General features: G+C 39.7%; 1 protein-coding gene across 1 annotated transcript; it reads right to left on the reverse strand.

Annotated features, from left to right (window-relative positions):
* Positions 1 to 11,284: 11,284 nt before the first annotated feature.
* LOC107114666 (palladin-like) lies at positions 11,285 to 17,953 on the reverse strand. The gene is made up of 2 exons (XM_015416233.1): positions 17,798 to 17,953; positions 11,285 to 12,322 (listed from the first exon to the last, which is right to left on the reverse strand). The coding sequence occupies exon 2, from the start codon at positions 12,320 to 12,322 to the stop codon at positions 11,285 to 11,287; it is 1,038 nt and encodes a 345-aa protein (XP_015271719.1). The 5' UTR covers positions 17,798 to 17,953.
* Between the last annotated feature and the right edge of the window lie 4,416 nt (positions 17,954 to 22,369).

The raw sequence follows: 22,369 nt of genomic DNA on the forward strand, positions 1-22,369 counted from the left end.
ACATGGAGCTCCCAAGGCTCAGCTGTTTAATGGGGCTTTCTTGGGTTCAGGTCTGAGCCATTTAAACCAAACTGCTGCATGGTGTTCCACCACTCAGCTTTTTGGAATAAATGGCAGCTTTGCACGGGGAGCAGAAAGCAGTGGTTTAAAAGGCTCAGAGCTATTTAAACCAAATAGAACATACCCATACGAACTGGTTCAGTTTGTGAACCAACCTCCCGGTTTGTAGTTCAGTTTGTGTTTCAGCCACAAACTGAACAGCAAAAATGCAGTTCATGCCCATCCTTGGTGATTGAATAACACCAGGTATACATGCCTATCTAAATCAGCCCTAACATTTCCCAAGTTCTGTTAAGAAGATCAATCAGGACATTACATCCTGTTAAGTGCAAGGCTCGGAAGAAAAGACATCTTCAACTCCACAGCACCATCTTTTACCAAACATTTCCTTTTAACAACATATCTTGATTTATAGAGAACTTGCCATTATGCTTGTTTTAACCAAATTTTATAGCAACCCCCAGGGTTCCTCCATAGAATGGGGGAGGGAAAGATCAAAGAGATCCTTTCCCCTTCCACACTCAGCCTGAAGGGCACTTCAACACATGCAACAGTATTCAGTTTTTATAAAATGTTGCCCCAAAATACCAATGTCAAAGTTTTATGTAGATTCTGGTGGGTAGCTGTGTTGATCTGAAGTAATAGAACAAAGTTTGACTCCAGTGGCACCTTTAAGAGACCAACACACAACACAAATTTGACATCAAGAATTGCAAAATTGAGAAACCTGTAGGAGAACGTTTCAGCCTCCCAGAGCACTTGGTGGGGGACCTCAAAGTAGCTGTTTTATTGCAAAGGAATTTCAGAAACAGACTGAAATGGGAGACTGCTGATGACAAGTTATTACAACACTCAGGACAATGGAATCCCCAGGGTTTAACAGAGATATTGGGTTCTTATTTCTCTACACATGCTAAGTCACTCAGTTCTCACTTGTACTCAGAATCAAACTTTTTTGGTCTTAAAGGTGCCACTGGACTCAGACATAGTTCTCACAACTCTTTTATTATGCTAATTTGCTGCTATCCACAGGTCTTACCAACTGCATTAATCCAATCTAGCTATACTTATGCATCTTCCTGGCAATTAACCCCGCCCCCTCCACCCTTTCTCTACCTAGATGTAATGCTTGAGGAAGTCTGTTTTAATGTATCTGAAGAAGTGTGTGTCTACACAAGCTAAGTCACTCAGTTCTCAGTAATACCCAGAATTAAACTTTGTTGGTCTTAAAGGTGCCACTGGACTCACAGTTCTCACATCTGTTAATTCTTTTATTTGTATGCTAATTTGCTACTATTCACAGGTCTTGCAAACTGCTTTAATCCAATCATAGCTATACTTATCAGCCAGTTACTTATGCACCTTGACTCTAACTAGCCCTTCTGGGCAACTAATCCTCCCCACACCCTCTCTCTACCTATATGTAAGACTTGAGGAAGTCTGTTTCAGTGTAGCTGAAGAAGTGTGCATGTGCATTAAGCTTATACCCAGAATTAAACTTTGTTGGTCTTAAAGGTGCCACTGGAGTTAAATTTTGTTCTACAGTTATACATAAACATCAAATTGAACAACCTGAGTTCTGGAAAAGATTGTGCTGTAGACTTTCTGAAACATGTCTACTGTTTGGATCAAAGTGTGTACAAACAGATAATATATGCAATATATCTTCTGACAAACCAGTGTGCAGGAAGAGAATAAGCCTTTTTATTTCTTTACCAGCTTTAAAGCCAAGACAACCACTGAGTTGAGGACTGAGGGGTGTGTGTGTGTGTAAAGTGCTGTCAAGTCACAGCCAACTGTGTGAAGCAGAGTGTGAAGCAGAGGTGGTTTTCTATTGCCTTCCTCTGCAGCATCTTCCTTGATGGTCTCCCTTCCAAATACTGCCCCTGCCTAGCTTCTGAGGGCTGATAAGATAAGACTGTACCATGCTGCTTTCCCTTCCAAAGACTGAATTACTAAATCAAACACACACACAAACAAAAAACCAACAGTGCCTGGCAAGGCCTTCTTTACATACCTGAGGTCCGGCATACCTGAGGAACCGCCTTTCCCGGCAAGGCCTTCTTTACAAGTCTGCCATCCAAGCACCGATCAGACTGAAACTAGCTCAAACTAGTTTTGGCTATTAAAAGTTGCTGATCAACATCTTGGGACTACAAATGGATCAAAACAAAAAGAGATGAATAGTCATTCATAACTGTGATGGAAGTTTTCAGGCATGGTACTATGAAGTGTGGAGGTTCGTTATTTTGTACTGCTATTTGATGCGTGTTTAAGAATGTAACCTGAATTACATTTTTGCTCTATTTTCAGCATCGGCCAGTTAAAGATGTAAGAATGTTCCCGTGGACACATTGTAACCGAGTATATTTTATTTCATCAGACTCATTCCTAAAGCTTTATCAAAAACAAAATTATATCTTGCCTTGCAGTGCCACCTGTTGCTACCTCATATAATTTAACAATAGCCTCCAAATAGCTGTTCTTCCATCAGTTATGGAGAATTTTGAATGGAATAATGCAGAACTGATTGGAAGATTTTTGCAAAAAATTATATTCATTCAATTTGTTTGTACAGCTATAGGGAAGATTCTGAAAACAGATAGTTAATAGTCATGTTTTACTGGCTGCCTAAATCAATCAATTAGACAAAAACCTTCCCATTCTAATATAATTTGGTAAAATAGGAGACCCACATTTGAAAATTCTACCAAGTCTGTGACACTTTAAATACTAGTCTGAGGTGGCCTCTAAGTGAATATTTCTTAACCATTGATCTGAATATTTCAGCATTAATTGTGCTGTGTGTTAATAGAACACTGTTTTATTCTGCCCCCTGGTGTTATTCAATAAAAAGAAAGCGATGGTTCAAGATTTTCTCTGTCTGGCTCATGAAATGGCTCAAACATGATGAATCAATGTCCACATAAAAAGGTGTCATAAAATGGGTCAATATCCTCCACAGCAATGCCCTCCACATTTCAGGGATATCTGATTGCTTTATGATTCCTGCCCCCCCCCTCCAGGAAGTCCATGTGTTATTGTACGCAGGCGATGCAGTCCTGCTCTCTAGATATGAAGTTGGCCTTTGGAAAACAATACATGCTTTCTCTGAGTATTGCAATCAAGAGGGACTTATGATAAATTATAAGAAATCAAAAATTATAGTTTTCTCTAAGAAGTTAATCCATAATGGTAAAGCATGGAAAATCAACAATGGTGTAATCAAACTGACAAACCATTTTAAATATCTGGGAGTGGTCTTCTCTCAGAACCTGTCATGGAAACATCATCTTAAGCTAGCTCGTGATAATGCTAGACCTAATGTAAATGCTCTTTTGAGATACTATTATTTGGCAAGTGCCCAATATATACCGATGGTGATCAAAGCCTTAATGCAAAAATAATACCTCAGATTTTATATGGAGCCCCATTTGGATTAGTGCAGCTTCAGAAGGAGGTGGTGGCAGCTACAAGCATGGACGGCTTCAAGAGGGAATTAGATAAACATATGGAACAGAGGTCCATCAGTGGCTATTACCAACCAGGTGTAGATAGGAACTCTTCATCTGGGGCAAGTGATGCACTGTATTCTTGGTGCTTGGGGGGGCACAGTTGGAGGGCTTCTAGTGTTCTGGCCCCACTGGTGGACCTCCTGATGGCATCTGGTATTTTTGGCCACTGTGTGACAGAGTGTTGGACTGGCTGGGGCATTGGGCTGATCCAACATTGGCCTCTCTTATGTTCTTAGAATCTTTAGATAATATATTGATACAATTTCTAAGATTAATTATGGGTGTTCCTAAATGCATGGCCGGATTGGTGCTTAGGTGGGAGCTGACACAAAGCTCCCTAGAACTTAAAGCATGGTTGGCTGCTTTTAGACTAAGATTGAAGGTCTGCTTTTCTACCTCATCATCGGGAAACTTAATATATAAACTGAAGGAGGATAACTTTAGAAATATCTGGTTTAAGCAAATAGATAAGAAACTGGATCTCCTTGGTATCCCATTAACAACACTGGAAAATTTATCCCAGCAAGAAGCATGGACCCAGATTAAATTGAGGGCAGGTAACTGGGAGAGGGTGAGTACTGCCAAACGTGCAAGGTACACATGCGCTCCACTAGCGTTGGGAATTCCCCCTTCACTGACTCTTCCATTATATTTAAGTCATCTCACCTCCCCTTCCCATAGAAATGCTTTTACTCTTGCTAGGCTAAATGTTGTACCATCTGCAGAATTATTCAGATAAAGTTTGCACCTGCGCATCTGGTGAGAGTGAGATGTTGACACACCTCCTTTTGTTTTGTTCCCACTGGATAGCTCCTAGGTCTTATTGGATACTACCTATTTTAACAAAATACCATCTTCCACTTGAGTCATGGGTGGGTTCTTATTTGCTGACAGATAGTAACCTGGCAATTACTGCTTCAGGAGCAAGATATTTAGCAACTATAATAGCATTGAAGCGTAAATAGTGGATACCATTGAAAAGCTTATATTTATCTATCTTAACTATTTTAAATATTATGTTCAGAATGTTTTATATTGATTATATCTTACCGATTCGGAAAAGCTCACTGTTTTAACTTTGTTTTGATGTTTCAACACAAACCTTATTTTATGCATGTGCTTGAGACCTCTGGTCATATAAGCTGAAATAAATAAAGAAATCAAGGACAATTCTTTTTTAAAGTCCAGTGACATTTTTTGTTGTATATTGCTACAACTGACTAATATGGTGTGGTGGACAGTTTAAGTTCTGCCTTTTCCAAAGAGTGACTAATGGGAGCTGACAGAATGTTGATGAGAGACTGACAGTTGAAGCCATTAATGATTTATTCCTTAATTAATTGATTTATTCCTTAATGATTATTTCTTTCACTATGCTTCCCCCCAGAATTAAACCCAAACAAATGGTGACTGTATAAACTAAGATTGTAATTCCAGTTTGGTCCTTGCATCTGTTAAATGCCTTTATTATGCTATATGCTAATTTGCTGCTTATTCTCTGCCCATATGTATGGACTGATAACTTCCATTTCAATGTATCTGAAGAAGTGTGCATGCACACAAAAGCTTATATCTTGAATAAAACTTGATCTTAAAGGTGCCACCAGACTTGAGCGGATTGCTCTGGTCTCCTGGACTGTCAATTACTTTGACACCTGTCACTTAAATTGGATCCATTTATGTACATTGTTACACATGCTTCACACTTGCTGAATACTTACATATTCCCACATGTTCAGCCATTAATGATGTTAGACAGAGGGTGCTTTTACACACATTAAATAATGCACTCTCAATGCACTTTGCAACTGGTTTTATTGTGTGAAATGGCAAACTCCACTTGCAAACAGTCACTGGAGTGGATTGAAACGACAGTATTTAGCATGTGTGAAAGTGCCCAAGAGTTAGAACTGGCTGGGTAAGGAGCTGGAAGCTTAAGCCAGTGTGTGGCAGAACTAATAGCCTGACACTGGATGGGATAAAGTCTGACGTGTAACAAAGAATCCAAGTTTTCCTGGAATTACAACTAATCTGTAGACCAAAAAGATCAGTTGTCCTGGAGGAAATGACAGCTTTGGAGGGTGGACTATATGACATCACATCCTCACTGACCTTCCCTGCCCAAACTTCATAGCACTGCTCCTAAATCTCCAGGGATTTCCCAAGATTAAGCTGGAAACCCTAACTATGAACATTGCTTTCTGGAAAAAAAATTGATATAGATATTTAATTATGAGTTTTATTGTTACACATGAAAATTATTGCTGTCATGGAGTGATGAAACTGCATTAATGAAATCAGCCTTCCTCATGATCATACAGTGACAGCAACCTAGTTTGGATTCTAACTTATTCATTACTAAGAGAAACAATGGATTGTAAAAATATATATAACCACTAACGACATGCCTGTCATTCTGACAAGCACAGTGTGTGCAGAGAGAATTTACATGTATTTGTTTATTCATTTAACTTAAACCATTTTTCTCCCAGATAATTGGGACTTAGCCCAAGCCAACATCAGTAAAAACAGTACAAAGCATAATTCTTAAAAACAAAATACCCATCATAAAAACTTTACAATGCAAGCCCTCCCCCCAAGAACCCAAGGCTATCTAAAGAGTGCCATCTTACAGGGCCCCCGCACAAATTCAGAGAGAGAGATAGACCTTCTGATTCTCCCTGAATTATATATCACAAGACTCCTGTGTGTGCATGCACATATATGTGTAAAATGTGAGCCCAAACTCCCGCCAAGCCTGCACTGGCGGAAGAAGGCTGATTTGCCTCCTCGTGAGGCATAAAGAAAAGGCACTGGTGCTGCATGAAGCGCAGCGCCAGGCAGGGGGTGGTGCCAGCCTATTTAGGCTTGGCTCCCTTTGCCTACCTTGCACTGATGATGGTGGTGTTGGGAAATTGGCTTTGGGGGGCCAGCATTTGTTAAATAGAATGGTCCCTTTGTGGTGGTTAGGTGGGGTGTGATCAGGAAAGTGAAAACGGTGAGCACCTGGGCATTTCATTAAAGGAATTAAGGGGTCCTCCAAAAACGGCTTTCGGGCCTTTGCGGCTCAAGGTCGGGGAGGGGTGATCTTCCTTAGAACAATCTGGCTTGGCCTATCTCAGCAGGCCTTGTGGGCCGGGGGTTCTCCTAATTATGCCAAGCTGCTAATCGAAGGATACATTGGGTGGCTCGAGATCAGGGAAGGTGCATCGCCCAGAAGGAGATGAAGGTAGTCAGGAGTTTGACACCTGTCATATTCCTCAGTACATTTTAGCAGCCTCTCGCCAGTTGTTTGATTATAAATAATTAATAAAGTGGCCCTTGTTAAATCCATATTGGTGTCCATCTCTTTATTCCGACTGAGGGGGTAATGTGTTATATCAGGCATCCACATTAAATGCTGTGAAGCGTTCAAAAATATCTCAACCAGGCCCAAGTAAACAGCCAAGTTTGGTTCTGAGTAATGTGTGAAATGGGCTATACAAGTGTTTGATGCTAGAACATGACACAGTTTTGGGACAGTATGGCATAACGTTAAAACCTGGTTTTTATGAGTTTCACTTGAATTAACAGGAGACAGCATGGAAAAGCACTGGTGGCATGTGAAAGTAATTACCATAACTGTAAGAATATAAGCATGCCAAAATGTGAACACATGACAACTCTGTTGACCTCACACTCTTTTAAGGAATGAAACTGATATGTTAAGGTTCAGTTCAGTATACATTTCCCACATATCTGATAAGTCATACGCTGTATTGGATTTAAGCATCTGCAGTCAGCAATTAGGCAATTCAGTACAGAAGCAGCAGCAATTGACTGTATCATAGAAAACAATTTAAAGTTGCAGCACAGAAACAGTATTCTTAATTGTAAGATCCTTAGATAGACACAGTAAACAGTTAAATTACTGTCATATTTTACATAGACATTTGGGGACTTCTAAAAGAAAGAAATGATTTCTTGCAGGGGTCATTTTGTAGAAAAAGAGGTGCAAGAGCTCATTAGCATAACTTATTTGCATATGCCACACACTCCGACATCACCGGAAGTGTGTCAGAAGGCAACACCCACCGCTCAGACAAAGTCTTTCTCCAATGGGAAAAAAACCCTTTTCTCCATTCGAGTAAGACTTGGTGGTTCTGCAATGAAACACAGAAGTATATGTGCTCATCATTCCCTTCACAATTTAGGAAATGTCATTATTAAAAGCATATCTTGAAATCATCTGAAGCTTGCTTCAGTTGTAACAGCATATTATGGTTTACAAATACCAAGACTAAGACTGCAAATAAAAGGGGAGGGGCAGACAAATTTGATTGAAGGAAGGCAGATCATGAAAAGAAGACAGCAAAATGAAGGAGAAATGTGGAAAATTCGGAGAGATTCGGAGAGAAATTAAGGAAACAAGTGGGAAAGATTGTTTTATTTAGCTACAACACAGGAAATACCACTGTGCAAGATCCGACTAGACAGACAAAACTATGGAGCTAAAGGGAACAAAAGGATGAGGGAACATAGATTGCTAGAGACAACAACCTTATTGATGGCAATTACTGTAGCAGCCATCAGCTGTGCTGGCTTGGTTGATGGACTTAGCAATACAAAGGCACACAACTCTGTCTAAAGCTTGTAGGTCGAACCAGACAATGTGCTGGAAGATCCATGTCAGGATCTGATCACCAGTGCAGTTTTGATTTATGATTAGCAGCTGCTAGGAGTTCTGATTAAGGTCAGAACCACAGCATGGTGGAGTGAGGTCAAGTCAGCTCCCTCACATTCAAATTACCCTCTATATGTTGCCTAATTGGGAAGCCACATGTACAACTTGTATGTAACCTAGAATGGGACAAACAGCAGCTCCAGGGGACCTGTACATCCATTTTCCTTCTGTGCTTCAATGTCAACCCAAACGATTATCCTCACAAAGCAGATCTTCCAGTGCATCACTTGTGCTGACCCATTGATATTTCAGCCTATTATTACTACAATTATTACCCCTATTTCACTAATATTAATGAGACAGTGTTCTCACAGAGTTATATAAAGCAGAATGCTAAGGTGTTGAGCAATACATGTTTCCCAAAGGCTGGTACCCTTCTCAATGCACATCTAAACTATGAAATACTGAAATGTGAAATCCACCCCCTCACATTCCTGGCATTTGTGTACTCTATTTTAAGTCAAAAATAGGCCAAGACATGGTTGTTAGGACTAATTTACCCTGTAGTGACTAGTATTGTTTAGAAAACTGATTTCCCCACCAGTAGTTGCAATTACCATATGGACATTCTGAGGCTCAATGTTGTTTGTTAATTTGAACAAGTCTAACAAGGAATGGTACTGAAGAATTAAATTAAAAATTTGCAAAATACAACAACAGAATATATCCAAAGTCACCCAGATGAAATGCCCTACTGTTAACAGCTCCATCAGCAAAACTTGACATAGGAGAGGAGGAGGAGAGGAACATATTCCATCAGTGGTGTGGAGATAGATCTCACAACAGTGTTCCCTCTAAGCTGAGATGCCGGAGCTCTGCTCCTGTGCACTCCCCGCAGGAAATGACCCCTGATTTCTTGTAATTATTTGGAAGACTAATTCTTTTCTTGTCTTGGACCAAGTAAAATCTTCTAGCACCATAAAAGACTATTGGAAATTATTAAGTGGACTAAAGATAGGCATTAATTTCTAAACCAGATAAGCTACTGTGGTTCCTAAAAAATAGGAACTTAAAAAAATTGGGTTGATTCCTACAATTCCCTTCCACCAAGTCTTCCACCAATTTTCCAGGGGGAAAAAAATATTTTGTCTGATGGACAAAGTCTTTCTCCAATGGGGAAAAAACCCTTTTCTCCATTGGAGTAAGACTTGTGGTTCTGCAATGAAACACAGAAGTATATGTGCTCATCATTCCCTTCACAATTTAGGAAATGTCATTATTAAAAGCATATCTTGAAATCATCTGAAGCTTGCTTCAGTTGTAACAGCATATTATGGTTTACAAATACCAAGACTAAGACTGCAAATAAAAGGGGAGGGGCAGACAAATTTGATTGAAGGAAGGCAGATCATGAAAAGAAGACAGCAAAATGAAGGAGAAATGTGGAAAATTCGGAGAGATTCGGAGAGAAATTAAGGAAACAAGTGGGAAAGATTGTTTTATTTTGCTACAACACAGGAAATACCGCTGTGCAAGATCCGACTAGACAGACAAAACTATGGAGCTAAAGGGAACAAAAGGATGAGGGAACATAGATTGCTAGAGACAACAACCTTATTGATGGCAATTACTGTAGCAGCCATCAGCTGTGCTGGCTTGGTTGATGGACTTAGCAATACAAAGGCACACAACTCTGTCTAAAGCTTGTAGGTCGAACCAGACAATGTGCTGGAAGATCCATGTCAGGATCTGATCACCAGTGCAGTTTTGATTTATGATTAGCAGCTGCTAGGAGTTCTGATTAAGGTCAGAACCACAGCATGGTGGAGTGAGGTCAAGTCAGCTCCCTCACATTCAAATTACCCTCTATATGTTGCCTAATTGGGAAGCCACATGTACAACTTGTATGTAACCTAGAATGGGACAAACAGCAGCTCCAGGGGACCTGTACATCCATTTTCCTTCTGTGCTTCAATGTCAACCCAAACGATTATCCTCACAAAGCAGATCTTCCAGTGCATCACTTGTGCTGACCCATTGATATTTCAGCCTATTATTACTACAACTATTGCCCCTATTTCACTAATATTAATGAGACAGTGTTCTCACAGAGTTATATAAAGCAGAATGCTAAGGTGTTGAGCAATACATGTTTCCCAAAGGCTGGTACCCTTCTCAATGCACATCTAAACTATGAAATACTGAAATGTGAAATCCACCCCCTCACATTCCTGGCATTTGTGTACTCTATTTTAAGTCAAAAATAGGCCAAGACATGGTTGTTAGGACTAATTTACCCTGTAGTGACTAGTATTGTTTAGAAAACTTATTTCCCCACCAGTAGTTGCAATTACCATATGGACATTCTGAGGCTCAATGTTGTTTGTTAATTTGAACAAGTCTAACAAGGAATGGTACTGAAGAATTAAATTAAAAATTTGCAAAATACAACAACAGAATATATCCAAAGTCACCCAGATGAAATGCCCTACTGTTAACAGCTCCATCAGCAAAACTTGACATAGGAGAGGAGGAGGAGAGGAACATATTCCATCAGTGGTGTGGAGATAGATCTCACAACAGTGTTCCCTCTAAGCTGAGTTAGTGTGAGCTAGCTCACAGTTTTTAAGCCTCTGGGCTCACACATTTTTGTCTTAGCTCAGGAAGGAAGGCTCCAGAGCAAACTAATTTATGCAGTAGCCAAATCACTTACTCACATCTTTAATGCCAGTAGCTCACAAAGTAGAATTCTTGCTCACAAGACTCCATAGCTTAGAGGGAGCATTTCCAAACAATATCACTGACAGTGGGGAAGGTCTGAAGTGGTATCAGTTACTCTTTCAAACTTGGGGGACGGGTTGGGATCATTAATTCACTGTGCACCAATATTAAGAAATACACAAGCAACGAGGGGTAGAGGAAGACTGGGGCTCCACAAATAATGACTGACCATTATGGCTGTTCCTACATGTGATGCAGATATATGAAATTAGGCATCATCTTCATCTGGTCCATCATAATATGACCAGAAGACTATTCTCCAATCTTACCTGACATGAGGTGTTGGGTTTCCAGTAACTCTGCATTCTAGCAGCACCTTGCTTCCTTCAGCAACTTCCAGACTCCTGAGTTTTAGGGTAAATTGAGGGGCTGACAATTGATTGTGACTTTCCTTTGAAAGCTGGTTCAGGGAGTCATTTTCATTGGCCTGAGAGCTGTCCTTCCTGTGGAACACAGATTCTCTATTGTGAGTGACTTTGGGTAACTCATTTTCAGCAATGCCCTCTTGACATGTTTTGTCTGGGATTGAGTTCATTAAGGAATTTGACATGACTGACTGTTTGTTTTTAGGGGACAGGTACCCACTGTCTGGGGAAGAAGAGTTTCCATCTGGGCTCCTAACTCTTGTCTTGGCTGCTTCTCTAAATATGGAAGAGAGTTCTTCTATCAAAGTGGCAGCTTTATCACACAGCTTGTTCTTGGAAGGAGCTTCACTGTTGGATGATGATTTGGACTTAGGGCTCATCTTTTGCACACTTGGACCACATTTTTCGGCATGTTTGAGACTCCGAATAAAGCTTGGCCTAGCAGGTAGCAGGGGTGATATGCTAGATTTCCCCCCAGTAACACTGAAAATATTGCTTGCTTCTTCAGAATGTACATTCTTCTTTTTCTGCTCTGGGAGACTTTGAGATGCAATCAGTAGGCAATTTGGGCTTGTTACCTGAGTCCTCTTGGAAGCATCTGGATCACACACTTTGGTCTCCTCTGGTGAGTTTGGAGAAGAGGTGTTGAAGTAATATGTGACCTCCTGCTTTGCCTTCCCATCCTCTACAGGATTCATAATAGATTCCTGGGCAAGTTCAAGGCTTTTGTTTATCTCCTCTTCACTAAGAAAAGCAGACAACTCATGTGGAAATTCTGTACCCTGTATGTCTGAGAGGGAATCATAAAAGAGGTCAAAAGAAGATGAATCTTCATATGTGTTTTCATGGTGGTTTGCATGATTGCTCTCCTCTGCAGAATAAGCATCCTTCATCATTAAAGATAGGGGTGCATCTTGCTCACAGCTTCTCTCCTGCATCTGGAACACAACAAATTTACTTTTGATGAGATCAACAGACTTCATGCCAGCTAACTGTTGGTTTTTTCATTAATACGTTTTTGCCTACAAAGTCAGAAGAAAAAGGTACAGAGTCTGATACACCGAAACAGGAATAATTTTCCTAAATTTGTAATAGACCCAACATGCTAATTTGTAATGGGAATTATGTAATTGGAACAATAGTTCCCAGATGTCTGACTGGAGACATAACATTTCCAATGCAACAAAAAAGACAAGCATTCCATATCCAAGGAATATAACCTGTTATGTTGATGAATCTCAGAAATAATCATGCATTGTTCATAGATTTTTCAAGAATCATATCCCAATAGGAGACTCATGCTCTGGTCCCATATAAATGAATGGGAACTATGCAAGAGCTTTACTCAAAACACTAACATGATTTGGACAGGATTTTTGTCAATCTATCAAAACCTTTTAAAGTTGAATAACAAGTATATTTTAGCCCATTCATGAATCAATTAAAGGTAAATTTGTAAAACTAGCTCTTAGGCTTTATTCAGATGCAATCAGCAAATAAAGACTGCTAACACGGTTGGGCTGTGTCATTCAACTCAGACCATGTCCACCCTGGACAAGGCATGTCTGAATGCTTTGTTAGCTGCCTTGAGTTTAAAGACAAAGTGGGATATTTAAAAATTAAACAAATACACATTACCTCATGTTAAGAAATAAAAATCTGAAACTCTTCCCATATAAATTAGGTAAAGTTTCACCAGTCCTTTTCCTGATGTTTTATAGGAAGAAATTCAAATAAAATGTTCAAAAATTGAGAAAACCCCCTCCCCATTAGGAGTGAAACAGTCCATTGTAACATCCTTGTTGCCTCACTGTAATATATTATGATACTGTCTGAGAGTCAGCACAGAATGACTTCCTGTGGCTAGGGATGGACATGAACTGAACCATGAAGCAAAATTCCCTGCCTGCTCCTCACTGGCCCTGTTCACACATGGAATTTGTGGCGGGAGAGGCACGAATGTTGGGCGGAGTATACGGGCGCGATCACAAGGACACATGTGGCAAGCATAGCACACCCATCGCTGACCCGTAGCATCCACCCAAAGATCCAGAGTTAAAAAAATACCCGGGAAAGCCTTCTAGCAAATGGTTTGCTATGGGCCGTTGATGGAATACCTACGTGTGATTGCTGAAGCATGCTCCTCTCGCCATGTTGATGTGTGCCGAAAACACGCGCCGACAAACAAAACCCCACTTTACCACTGCGGCATCTAATCATGTTCTGGCGCGTTAAATTGCGCCGGCCTCTCGCCATGTTGATGCGCGCCGAAAACACGTGCCGACAAACAAAACGCCACTTTACCGCTGCGGCATCTAATTGCGTTCTGATGCGTTAAGTTGCGTAAAAAGCCACGCCTCCCCCCACATTATCTGGCCGGGTGACCGGGGCCACCACTTGGCTGTTTTGGGCTTTCTTGTGCAGTCACTTTAAATAACCCTTACAACAGGATTTGCGAGGCCTTGAACCACAAACCAGTTTGGTTCACAAACATTTTGTATGGAGTCATAAGCCAATTATTAAAGCCTAAAGTATTTGGTTTCAGAGCCATCCTTGAGTGTGTGCTCTTCATACCACATGACACTCACTCTGCTGTTTGCATTAGGCCTTGAAAGCCATGCTACTACAGGGCATTTTCACACAGTACACTTTAAAATGCCTTATTTACCTTGCTTTCTTTTTAAAAATGGTTTTATTAATTACATTCAGGCTTGGATCAACACACATGGATTTCAACCACCTATCCTCACAATAACTCCATGAACCAGGTTATGGTAAGAGCAAGTAGATCAAGATATAAGATTTCTGGCTGAACTGAGAAACTGGTGGCCTAAAAATTATGAAGAACCTTCTTATTTTAATGATTAAACTAGCTCTGACCATGAAATCCATGAACCTATGATTACCTCATTCTAAGGGCAAGCTATAGAAATTTGTCGCTGCTACTTTTATGCTCTACTTGTGAGCTTTCTGTGTTTATTGACTGAAAAAACACAAGGTGGTGCTGTACCAAGTCATAGGCAAAAAATGTTTGGCTTCCCATTTTTTTTTTAACTTACTTGATAAATGTACCTACATATCTTTTTCCTCAAAATACCTTTCAAGTATATTGTATAAGAGAAAAATGCAGCATAGCTGTACACCTGCTTACTGCTCCAATGTATTTCTTACTATATTAAAAGCATTCAAGGGTTTGCCAGGAAATGGAGGCACTTAATTTGGCAGTCTGGAAGACCAAAATAAAAGTGAACGCACAATAACATTTCTTCATGAAAACAACTATTTAAATAAAAAGCTAAGCAAACATGTTTAAAATAATATTTCTGAATTGTCAATTCAACATAATTCTTTAAACCTTTGCAGTTTTAAACCTAACATTTGACATATGCCATATTACTTTTGTCCAGTGACAGATGCTTGACCTGTCAGTCATAAAAAGCAATCGGATGTGTTTTACATTAGCTTGTGCAAGCTCCTGTTACATTTAGATGCTTCTCTGGGATTTACCTTGCACGAAACTGTTAATTGACTGGTAGAGGGCTTGAATTCTTGAACGAGTACATACATCTCTTTATAACTACTCTTTTTCTGTGTGCCATATTAATGGACCACAACTAGACAGGGAAAGGGAACTATGGACCTTATAATTTTAGAATCTGAGTCTTTGTTTTATTTGAATATATTTCTTATTTATATTGGGTTTTCTGCTTCCTTCTCAATCTGCTTGACAAACTTTGACAAGTTATGAACTAAAACTTTAAAACGGAATAATATTTAACCAAAAATTGATGAATTTAGAAAAATAATATGAGTCATTAAACAATATTTGCAGTCCACTGTTGAGACTCCTTGCCCTTGTAGAAAGTTTAATAGCGTTTCCATGTGTGGAAAGCATTCCCCACTCACTTCTATGAGGGGGGCATGACTCTTTACCCACATGCAACTGCTCCTGCTGTTTAAATAAATGGGGAAGCCTGTAGGAATTCTGGAGCTCATTGATCAATATGCACATTGATGTGTGCAGGGGCCAGTGCATTGGTAGTTTTGTCTAGGGGCTCAGTTGTCATTGCCAATGCCAGAAAATCAGTTAAATTTGGACACTGTGTCTGTTGTGTGCATATGAAGGTGCAATTTACTTAAATTTACCACTTTTTAAGTTGCATTGATTCCCAAGGACATGAAGGATACCCTGAACTCTGAAGCGGAAATCAGCAGGACATAAAAATGCTTAGCTCTGGCTACCTCATGTGTTAAATTTTTATTTCAAGTCTTTTAAAACCTCCTCCCCCCCCACACACATTTGTGCACACATACAAGTGGAGTTCCACAAAACTTGTGGAGGGAGGGGAATCCCATCCTCCCCCAACTTGCACACTGAGACCAGGTGTGGCTCCAGGCCTCTGCAGTTGCCACTGGATCTGGCCATAGCCATGGTGGTATCTGGGAGATGCTCCAGGCCTGGAGGTGGTTCCCTGGACATTGTTGCAGCCATGCTCAGAGTGGTTCCTCAGACTCCATCATGGCCATGGCCATGTCCAGAATGGCCCTCTGGACCCCACCACTGCCACAGCTGGGCCTGGAGTGGCTCCCCACACTCTGCCATGGCCATGGCTTGGCTGGGCCCAGAATCGCTCCCCAGACTTCACCTCCATTGTGGCTGGGCCCAGAAGGGCCCCCAGGACTCCTCTAGGACACAGGAGATAAATCCATTGTCTGAGCATGCACAGAAAACATTGTTTTGGGGGGATTTAGCCCCTCCCATATATTCAGATCTTATGCAAGCCTGGGAGGCCCCCCATATTTGCAGAAAACCTGGGATACACCCTGGATTTGCAGAACTATCAGTTTACAGTCAGCATAGCCCTGATCCTCAGATTTAGATATCTGCAGTTTATGCTAGTCTTATCTGAATGTAACATCTCTCTCTCTCTCATCTTAAAATTGTTATAAAAACTGTATGTTTATTACTGACTTTGTAAACATCATCTTTAATTAACTCCATGTGGTAAATGCCTGAAATTTCTGTAAAAATCCAGGAAGCTTTGCTTTCATGCAAACTAAGATCTCTTCCTATTTTCTTCAACACAGAGATGTTCCACATATGCAGTTGGGCTATATGCAAAGGACAGACCGTTGCAGTGAAACAATGGATTCAAGAAAGGGAGAATAAGCTTTGCTTCAATCCAACTAAACCTGGATTGCATCAACAGTGCAAGTTACTACTTGGTTCTTTGGCTGCTTCACCCATGGCACTGTGAAATAAAACATAGCTGTAGAAACATTTATTTTTGTTTCCTTTCAGATAGTTCATTGAGTTTCATAAAGAACAAATAAGATTTAATTCAACTCCAGAATATTCAGCTAATATGATCAGAGGTGCCTAAAAATAGATATGGATGCAAATATTTGGTCACCTGGCAACCTAACTAGATTTCTAGAAGGAGCTAAGTTTCTTCAGTCATGAATACACTTCCAAGTTCCATAATGAGAACCATAACTGTACGGTTCCTCTCAAAAATTGACCAGCTCTTCTGCAGCCCCCAAAAATCTCTAGCCTTATGCCTCCAACCTCAAGATTCAAATGAAAGTTCTCCTTTATTTTGGGAGCCACAATCCAATGCAGATTTAAGCAGGCAAAGTCACATTTATTTCAATGGAGTTAAGCACACTTAATGCTCTGTTGCATCGTGGATGTAATGTATCTTTCAAATGTCATCCAGGAAACCTAACGTCATCTAGGTTTACTTCGCCATGATCCTGCTTCTTTAAATCATAGCTAATTTAGTTAAAACAATGCTGGACCCTATTAAATAGCATACATGATCACAGTTAGAAATAGCTTATGAGCTATTTCTAGTTCACTGATTAGAGAGCAGCATATTTATAAGTGCTTTTCTCATCTCCCTGACAAGTTATAATTAGTGTAAAACAATATCCTGTATAGTTTGAAATAAATATTGAAAAATAAATGTATCTGTTATTTTATACTTTTCATTACATCATTCTCATGTTTAAAATATAATAATTTTACAAAAAAGTAGCACATCTTAGAGTTTAGACAGTATACCAAGAAATAAAACACATGCATAACACCTTAGTACATGTATTAATTTTAGAGGTATTAGATACTAATAGTTCATTAGATGAAGGTGCAAATAAATAAGAAATACAGCATTAAACATTATTCAAAATAATTATTTTCATGGTACAATTAAACTGGAAATAAAAAATGGAAGCATTTAGTTATGTCAATAAAAGCTACAGCTTTAAAAGCTTTAAAAATAAACTATGGTTCTCATAAGAAAAGCTGTATTCATGTAGCCATTTTTCTGTAAAAATCAAGAACAGTATTTACTAAGCAACAATATTTAATCAACAATATTTAGCGAAGAACCTGAGAGAATCTTACAAACCTTGCAGCTCTTAAATCAGTGTGAAGAATTTCATACAGATTAAAATTCAAGCTTGGAAGCTTGTCTCCCTTTTGTCTAAGAAAGCTGGAAGTTGCTCTAACTATTCATTCAAGATTGCTTGGTCCACAGTAAGCATTGAGGTGACTGTGGCCTCTGAGTTACATCTGTCCTCTCTGACTGTGTAATTCCTACCCCTCTCAACTATATTTGGTAACTGAACTCATGTTTCAGTGACTGCCACTATCTGGAATTCCAATGGAACCGACATTGAATGAGCCACTTCAGTGTGCTTATTACTGATAGCTTCAAGGAAAATAGCATTGTTGGAGTTTACAGCATTTCAATTCTTTTCTTTACAATACTAAAGGGATTTTAAAATGTGAGGTGCACGACTAAAGTTGCAGCAAGCCTGAGGAAATGTTCTGTATGGTTTGATCATTAGGAAACAAATTTCCTGAGATAGAATTTCAAATAAGCATCTGAATATATTTGTGTCATCGAATGTTAGTCAATTTGCAATCCACGTATATATTTCAGCAATACAATAATATTCTAAACTATATGGAAACCTAGAAATTAATGATATCCTAATTTTTTCATCATTCTTCACCAGAATAGTCTTTAGACTTTGAACCACTGCTCTGGGATATATTCTGTACACTTTCTCCTTGCATACCTTTTCATATTTACAGTTTATATTTCAGCAATACAATAATATTCTAAAATGATTCTGGATTTCTGCAAAATTACACACTGTATTTGCAATAATAGAGTATGCAGTTTAAATTGTGGAATTATCTGTGTCAGCAATCTTCAACCTTTTCAGGATCTACTTTCAAGCTGAATCTAGAATCACAGAATAATAGAGTTGGAAGGTACCTCCAGGGTCATCTAGTCCAACCCCCCGCACAATGCAGGAAATTCACAAATACCTCCCCCACACCCCCAGTGACTGTTGTTCCATGCCTATACAAAGATGACAAAAAAACCCTTCAAGATCTCCAGCCAAATTGGCCTGGAGAAAAATTGCTTCCTGACCCCAAAGTGGTGATCAGCATTTCCCTGGGCATGTAAGAAAGGGCACAAGAACTAAGCACTGATGCAACCCTTCCTGCCCTCCCTTCTCATGATCTGATGACAGAGTTTCCATACAAAGAGTTTTCTGCAACATTTTCAACTTCTTACATTTTTTCTTCTTCTTCCACGTGTGCCTCACAGTTACTCCACGTTGACTCTCAGGGGAACGGTCATCATGGGCACCGTGGTGAGTCACCACCCCTTTCCCACACATGTGCTAGCCTATAGCACAATATCAACATACAATTACTATCCCTCCAGTCATCTTGTAGCTTCCTCTCCCCATTCAATTGGGACAAAAATTGCCTGAACCTTTCTTTGGATATTTTCATAAAGGAGTTGAGACTTTATTTTTTTAAAAGAATGAAAACTGGGGATTCAAATAACCAAAATTTAAAACAGACAAATGGGGCTGACAGTGGGGAAACCGTATCAATGTGGGTGGGACATTAGCAGCAGGAAAATGTACTAATACATTTGGACTGCATTCTTTCAGAAAAGATCAGAGTAAAGCAGGTTTGGGAAAGGGCGTACTGAGAAAGGGAAACCCCTGGGAAAAGGATAGACTATGATCTGCAATGTTCCCTCTAAGCTGTGGAGTCCTGTGAGCAAAAATTCTACTTGGTGAGCTACTGGCATTAAAGTTGTGAGCGAGTGATTTGGCTACTGCATCAATCAGTTTGCTCTGGAGCCCTCCTGCCTGAGCTAAGACAAAAATGTGTGAGCCAGATGCTAAAAAACTGTGAGCTGGCTCACACTAACTCACCTTAGAGGGAACACTGATATGATGTGGATACTTAAGAAAAGCACTTCCATTTGGAACCCAAGTTGGAGACAAAAACCTCTTTGCAGAAGCAGCCTGAGTATCTCTATCACTCTTTCTCCTTCTGCCTCTCTATTTCAAGGGCTATACAAGGTACACACATGCACAAACACACACATACACACCTGACACATAAACTGATTTAACAGCCATTTCTTCTCCTCTAGAGAACTCTAGGAACTATAGTCTGTGTATTTCAGAAACACATCCAAAACTATAATTCTCAGGATTTTGGGGTGGGATGGCGGAGCCAGAATTCGTAAACTAGTGTAGGACTAATTAAGATTTCTCGTACAGATACACTCTCGCTCATGTTCTATTTTTACTCCAAAATTTCTACCTCATTTTCTAAGTGAATGCTGTGATACTTCTGGTGTGACACACCTTAATCAGGCTGAGTCCCATTTGGGGATCCAGTGATCTCTACTGCAAATAGAAAGTTATACACTATTTATATTTAACTGCAGAGAAGTTGCCTAGTTAATAACATAGCTGAAAATTTGGTTTATATCTCTTTCAGTCAATACCAAAGTTTAATCAGTGTTTATTACATGTTTTTCTTTCCACCCTTCTGAATTGATTCCCACATGTAAGGTAGATTAGGCTGAAAAACAGTGGCACAAAGTAGTCATGAGTTTCATAGCTGAGTGGGGATTTTAAACAAGTTCTTCCTGTTCAAAGTTCAAACAGCTAGTAGCCACTACACCACATTAGCTGTCATGTGACAATCACACATGAGTTCTGTCTCAGACAGATTTACGAATGTCCAAAACCTTATATGCACCAGTGTAATTTGAGAATCACTTAAATATGGTTGGCCACATGTGTCTGAAAAATTATTTTTGTACATTAAAAACATGGTGAGATGCTTATATGGACCACATTTTAGATACTCCATTTAGAATAACCATACCAATAAATAATTAATCACATTGGTGCCCTTCTGCAGACTAAATTTTTAAAAGTTATAGTGGTGGATAGAGGCAGCCACACCAAGATTCTAAACAATGTTGAAAAATTAAGATTTTGTACATAATGAAAATTTAAACAACTAATGAATAAATGAGGGATTGGTGATGAATATCTTGAACTAGTTCCTGATGTCAGTGAGCAGGAAACTATAGTAAATCATAAAAATTTACTTTGAAGTTCTTTATTCAGTATGTTGACTCAATGGGTAGGGAACTAAGAAGACTAGTTTAGATTTTGCCAGGTGACTTCAGTGAAATCATTACTGAAGAACACTTTACAGATCAAAGGAGCATTTGCAATGAACATTCAGTGTTTTAGATATGCATCACGCTTTGCAGGCTATAATCTTGTCACCCAGGGACAGTTTGGTTAGTAATATTTTATTAGCTTTTTAAGTTGATTCCAAAATAGGGAAGATAAATTCTGAGGTTTTTTTAAAACTACACCTGCCAGTTATAGATCAAAGATATAAAATATGTTACATTATGTATCTTCTGAACTTACACAGAACTGTAAAATTTAGTGATTAGTGAATTTACTACCATTCAGATCACGAATTGTGAGTGGCATCCTTGAACATTAAAAGAAATACTGACTTCACTGAATGTTTGTAATGGAATGTACATGCATATTATCAAACCAACGTTTGAAAACTGTGGAATGGTACTGTTTTGTTTAAGAATCCATGTAGTGCTCTGTGTATGTTTACTGAAGTTTTGAATTGATTGGAGGATATTGTTAAGAATTTTGTTTAAGAATCCTGTGTATGTTTGCTGAAGTTTTGAATTGATTGGAGGATATTGTTCACGATGGGCAGAGCAATCCCATGCCATGCCTGTGCCACAGCAGCCAGCCGCTGTGTAACTACAGTGGCACTAATCTATTCCCTATGGGCATAAGTTATGCAGCGGCCAGCAGACAACAACTCAGTGGGTTCACAGGATTTTCTGATCATTACAGGGATAGCATCTATAGCAACTGCGCCACAGTGGAGGCGTCATTCCAGTTCCAGAGCAATCAGTGCCCAGAGACTGTCATTCCAAATGCATTCTGCATTCATCATTACTTCCATATGTAGTAATGTAGTAGTAATGTATTGCTATGAAAACCATGCAACACAGACTTTATTGAACTTAAAACTATGGCAAGATGTAAAAATTCCATTTGCTTCCTTTCTACCCCCTCAAAAACATCGAGTCCACCTGCTGTATTGGCTCCTCCCCAGCCATTGACTCTGGGGACCCCATGATCCCCTGACCCCTCAATGTTACCGTCACAGATGTCTTTACCCTGGGTGACAGAAGCCCCCCTCATAGAGCAGACACACAGTTATGAACTTCATTAATTTACTCTATTTATTTCCAGCCTTTCTCACCCAAGTGGCTTCCATCATTCCCCTCTCCACCATTTTATGCTCACAACAACCCTGTGAGGTTGGTTAGGCTGAGAGTGTGAATCTGGCCCAAGGCCATCCACCCAGCTTCCATGGTACAAGTGGAGAATGGAATCTAGCTCTCCCGGATCTAGTCTCATGCTCTAACCACCTGGCACACTCACCCAGACCACCCTCTGGGCTCTTCACACAGCAACCTGTGAGGTGAGGGAGGGAACCTATTGTTAGGTCAGCTTTGGAGGTGCCACTGGGCCCCCATTATGTTTGGCAGATGACTATGACCAGTGGAACTTGCACAACCATCCAC

Source organism: Gekko japonicus, unplaced genomic scaffold, assembly GCF_001447785.1.
Source record: "Gekko japonicus isolate JY-2015 unplaced genomic scaffold, Gekko_japonicus_V1.1 scaffold593, whole genome shotgun sequence".
NCBI lineage: Eukaryota > Metazoa > Chordata > Lepidosauria > Squamata > Gekkonidae > Gekko > Gekko japonicus.

Coding starts and splice junctions, on each gene's coding strand:
- LOC107114666 (XM_015416233.1), bottom strand. CDS start 12,322: ATGCAGGAGAGAAGCTGTGAGCAAGATGCACCCCTATCTTTAATGATG.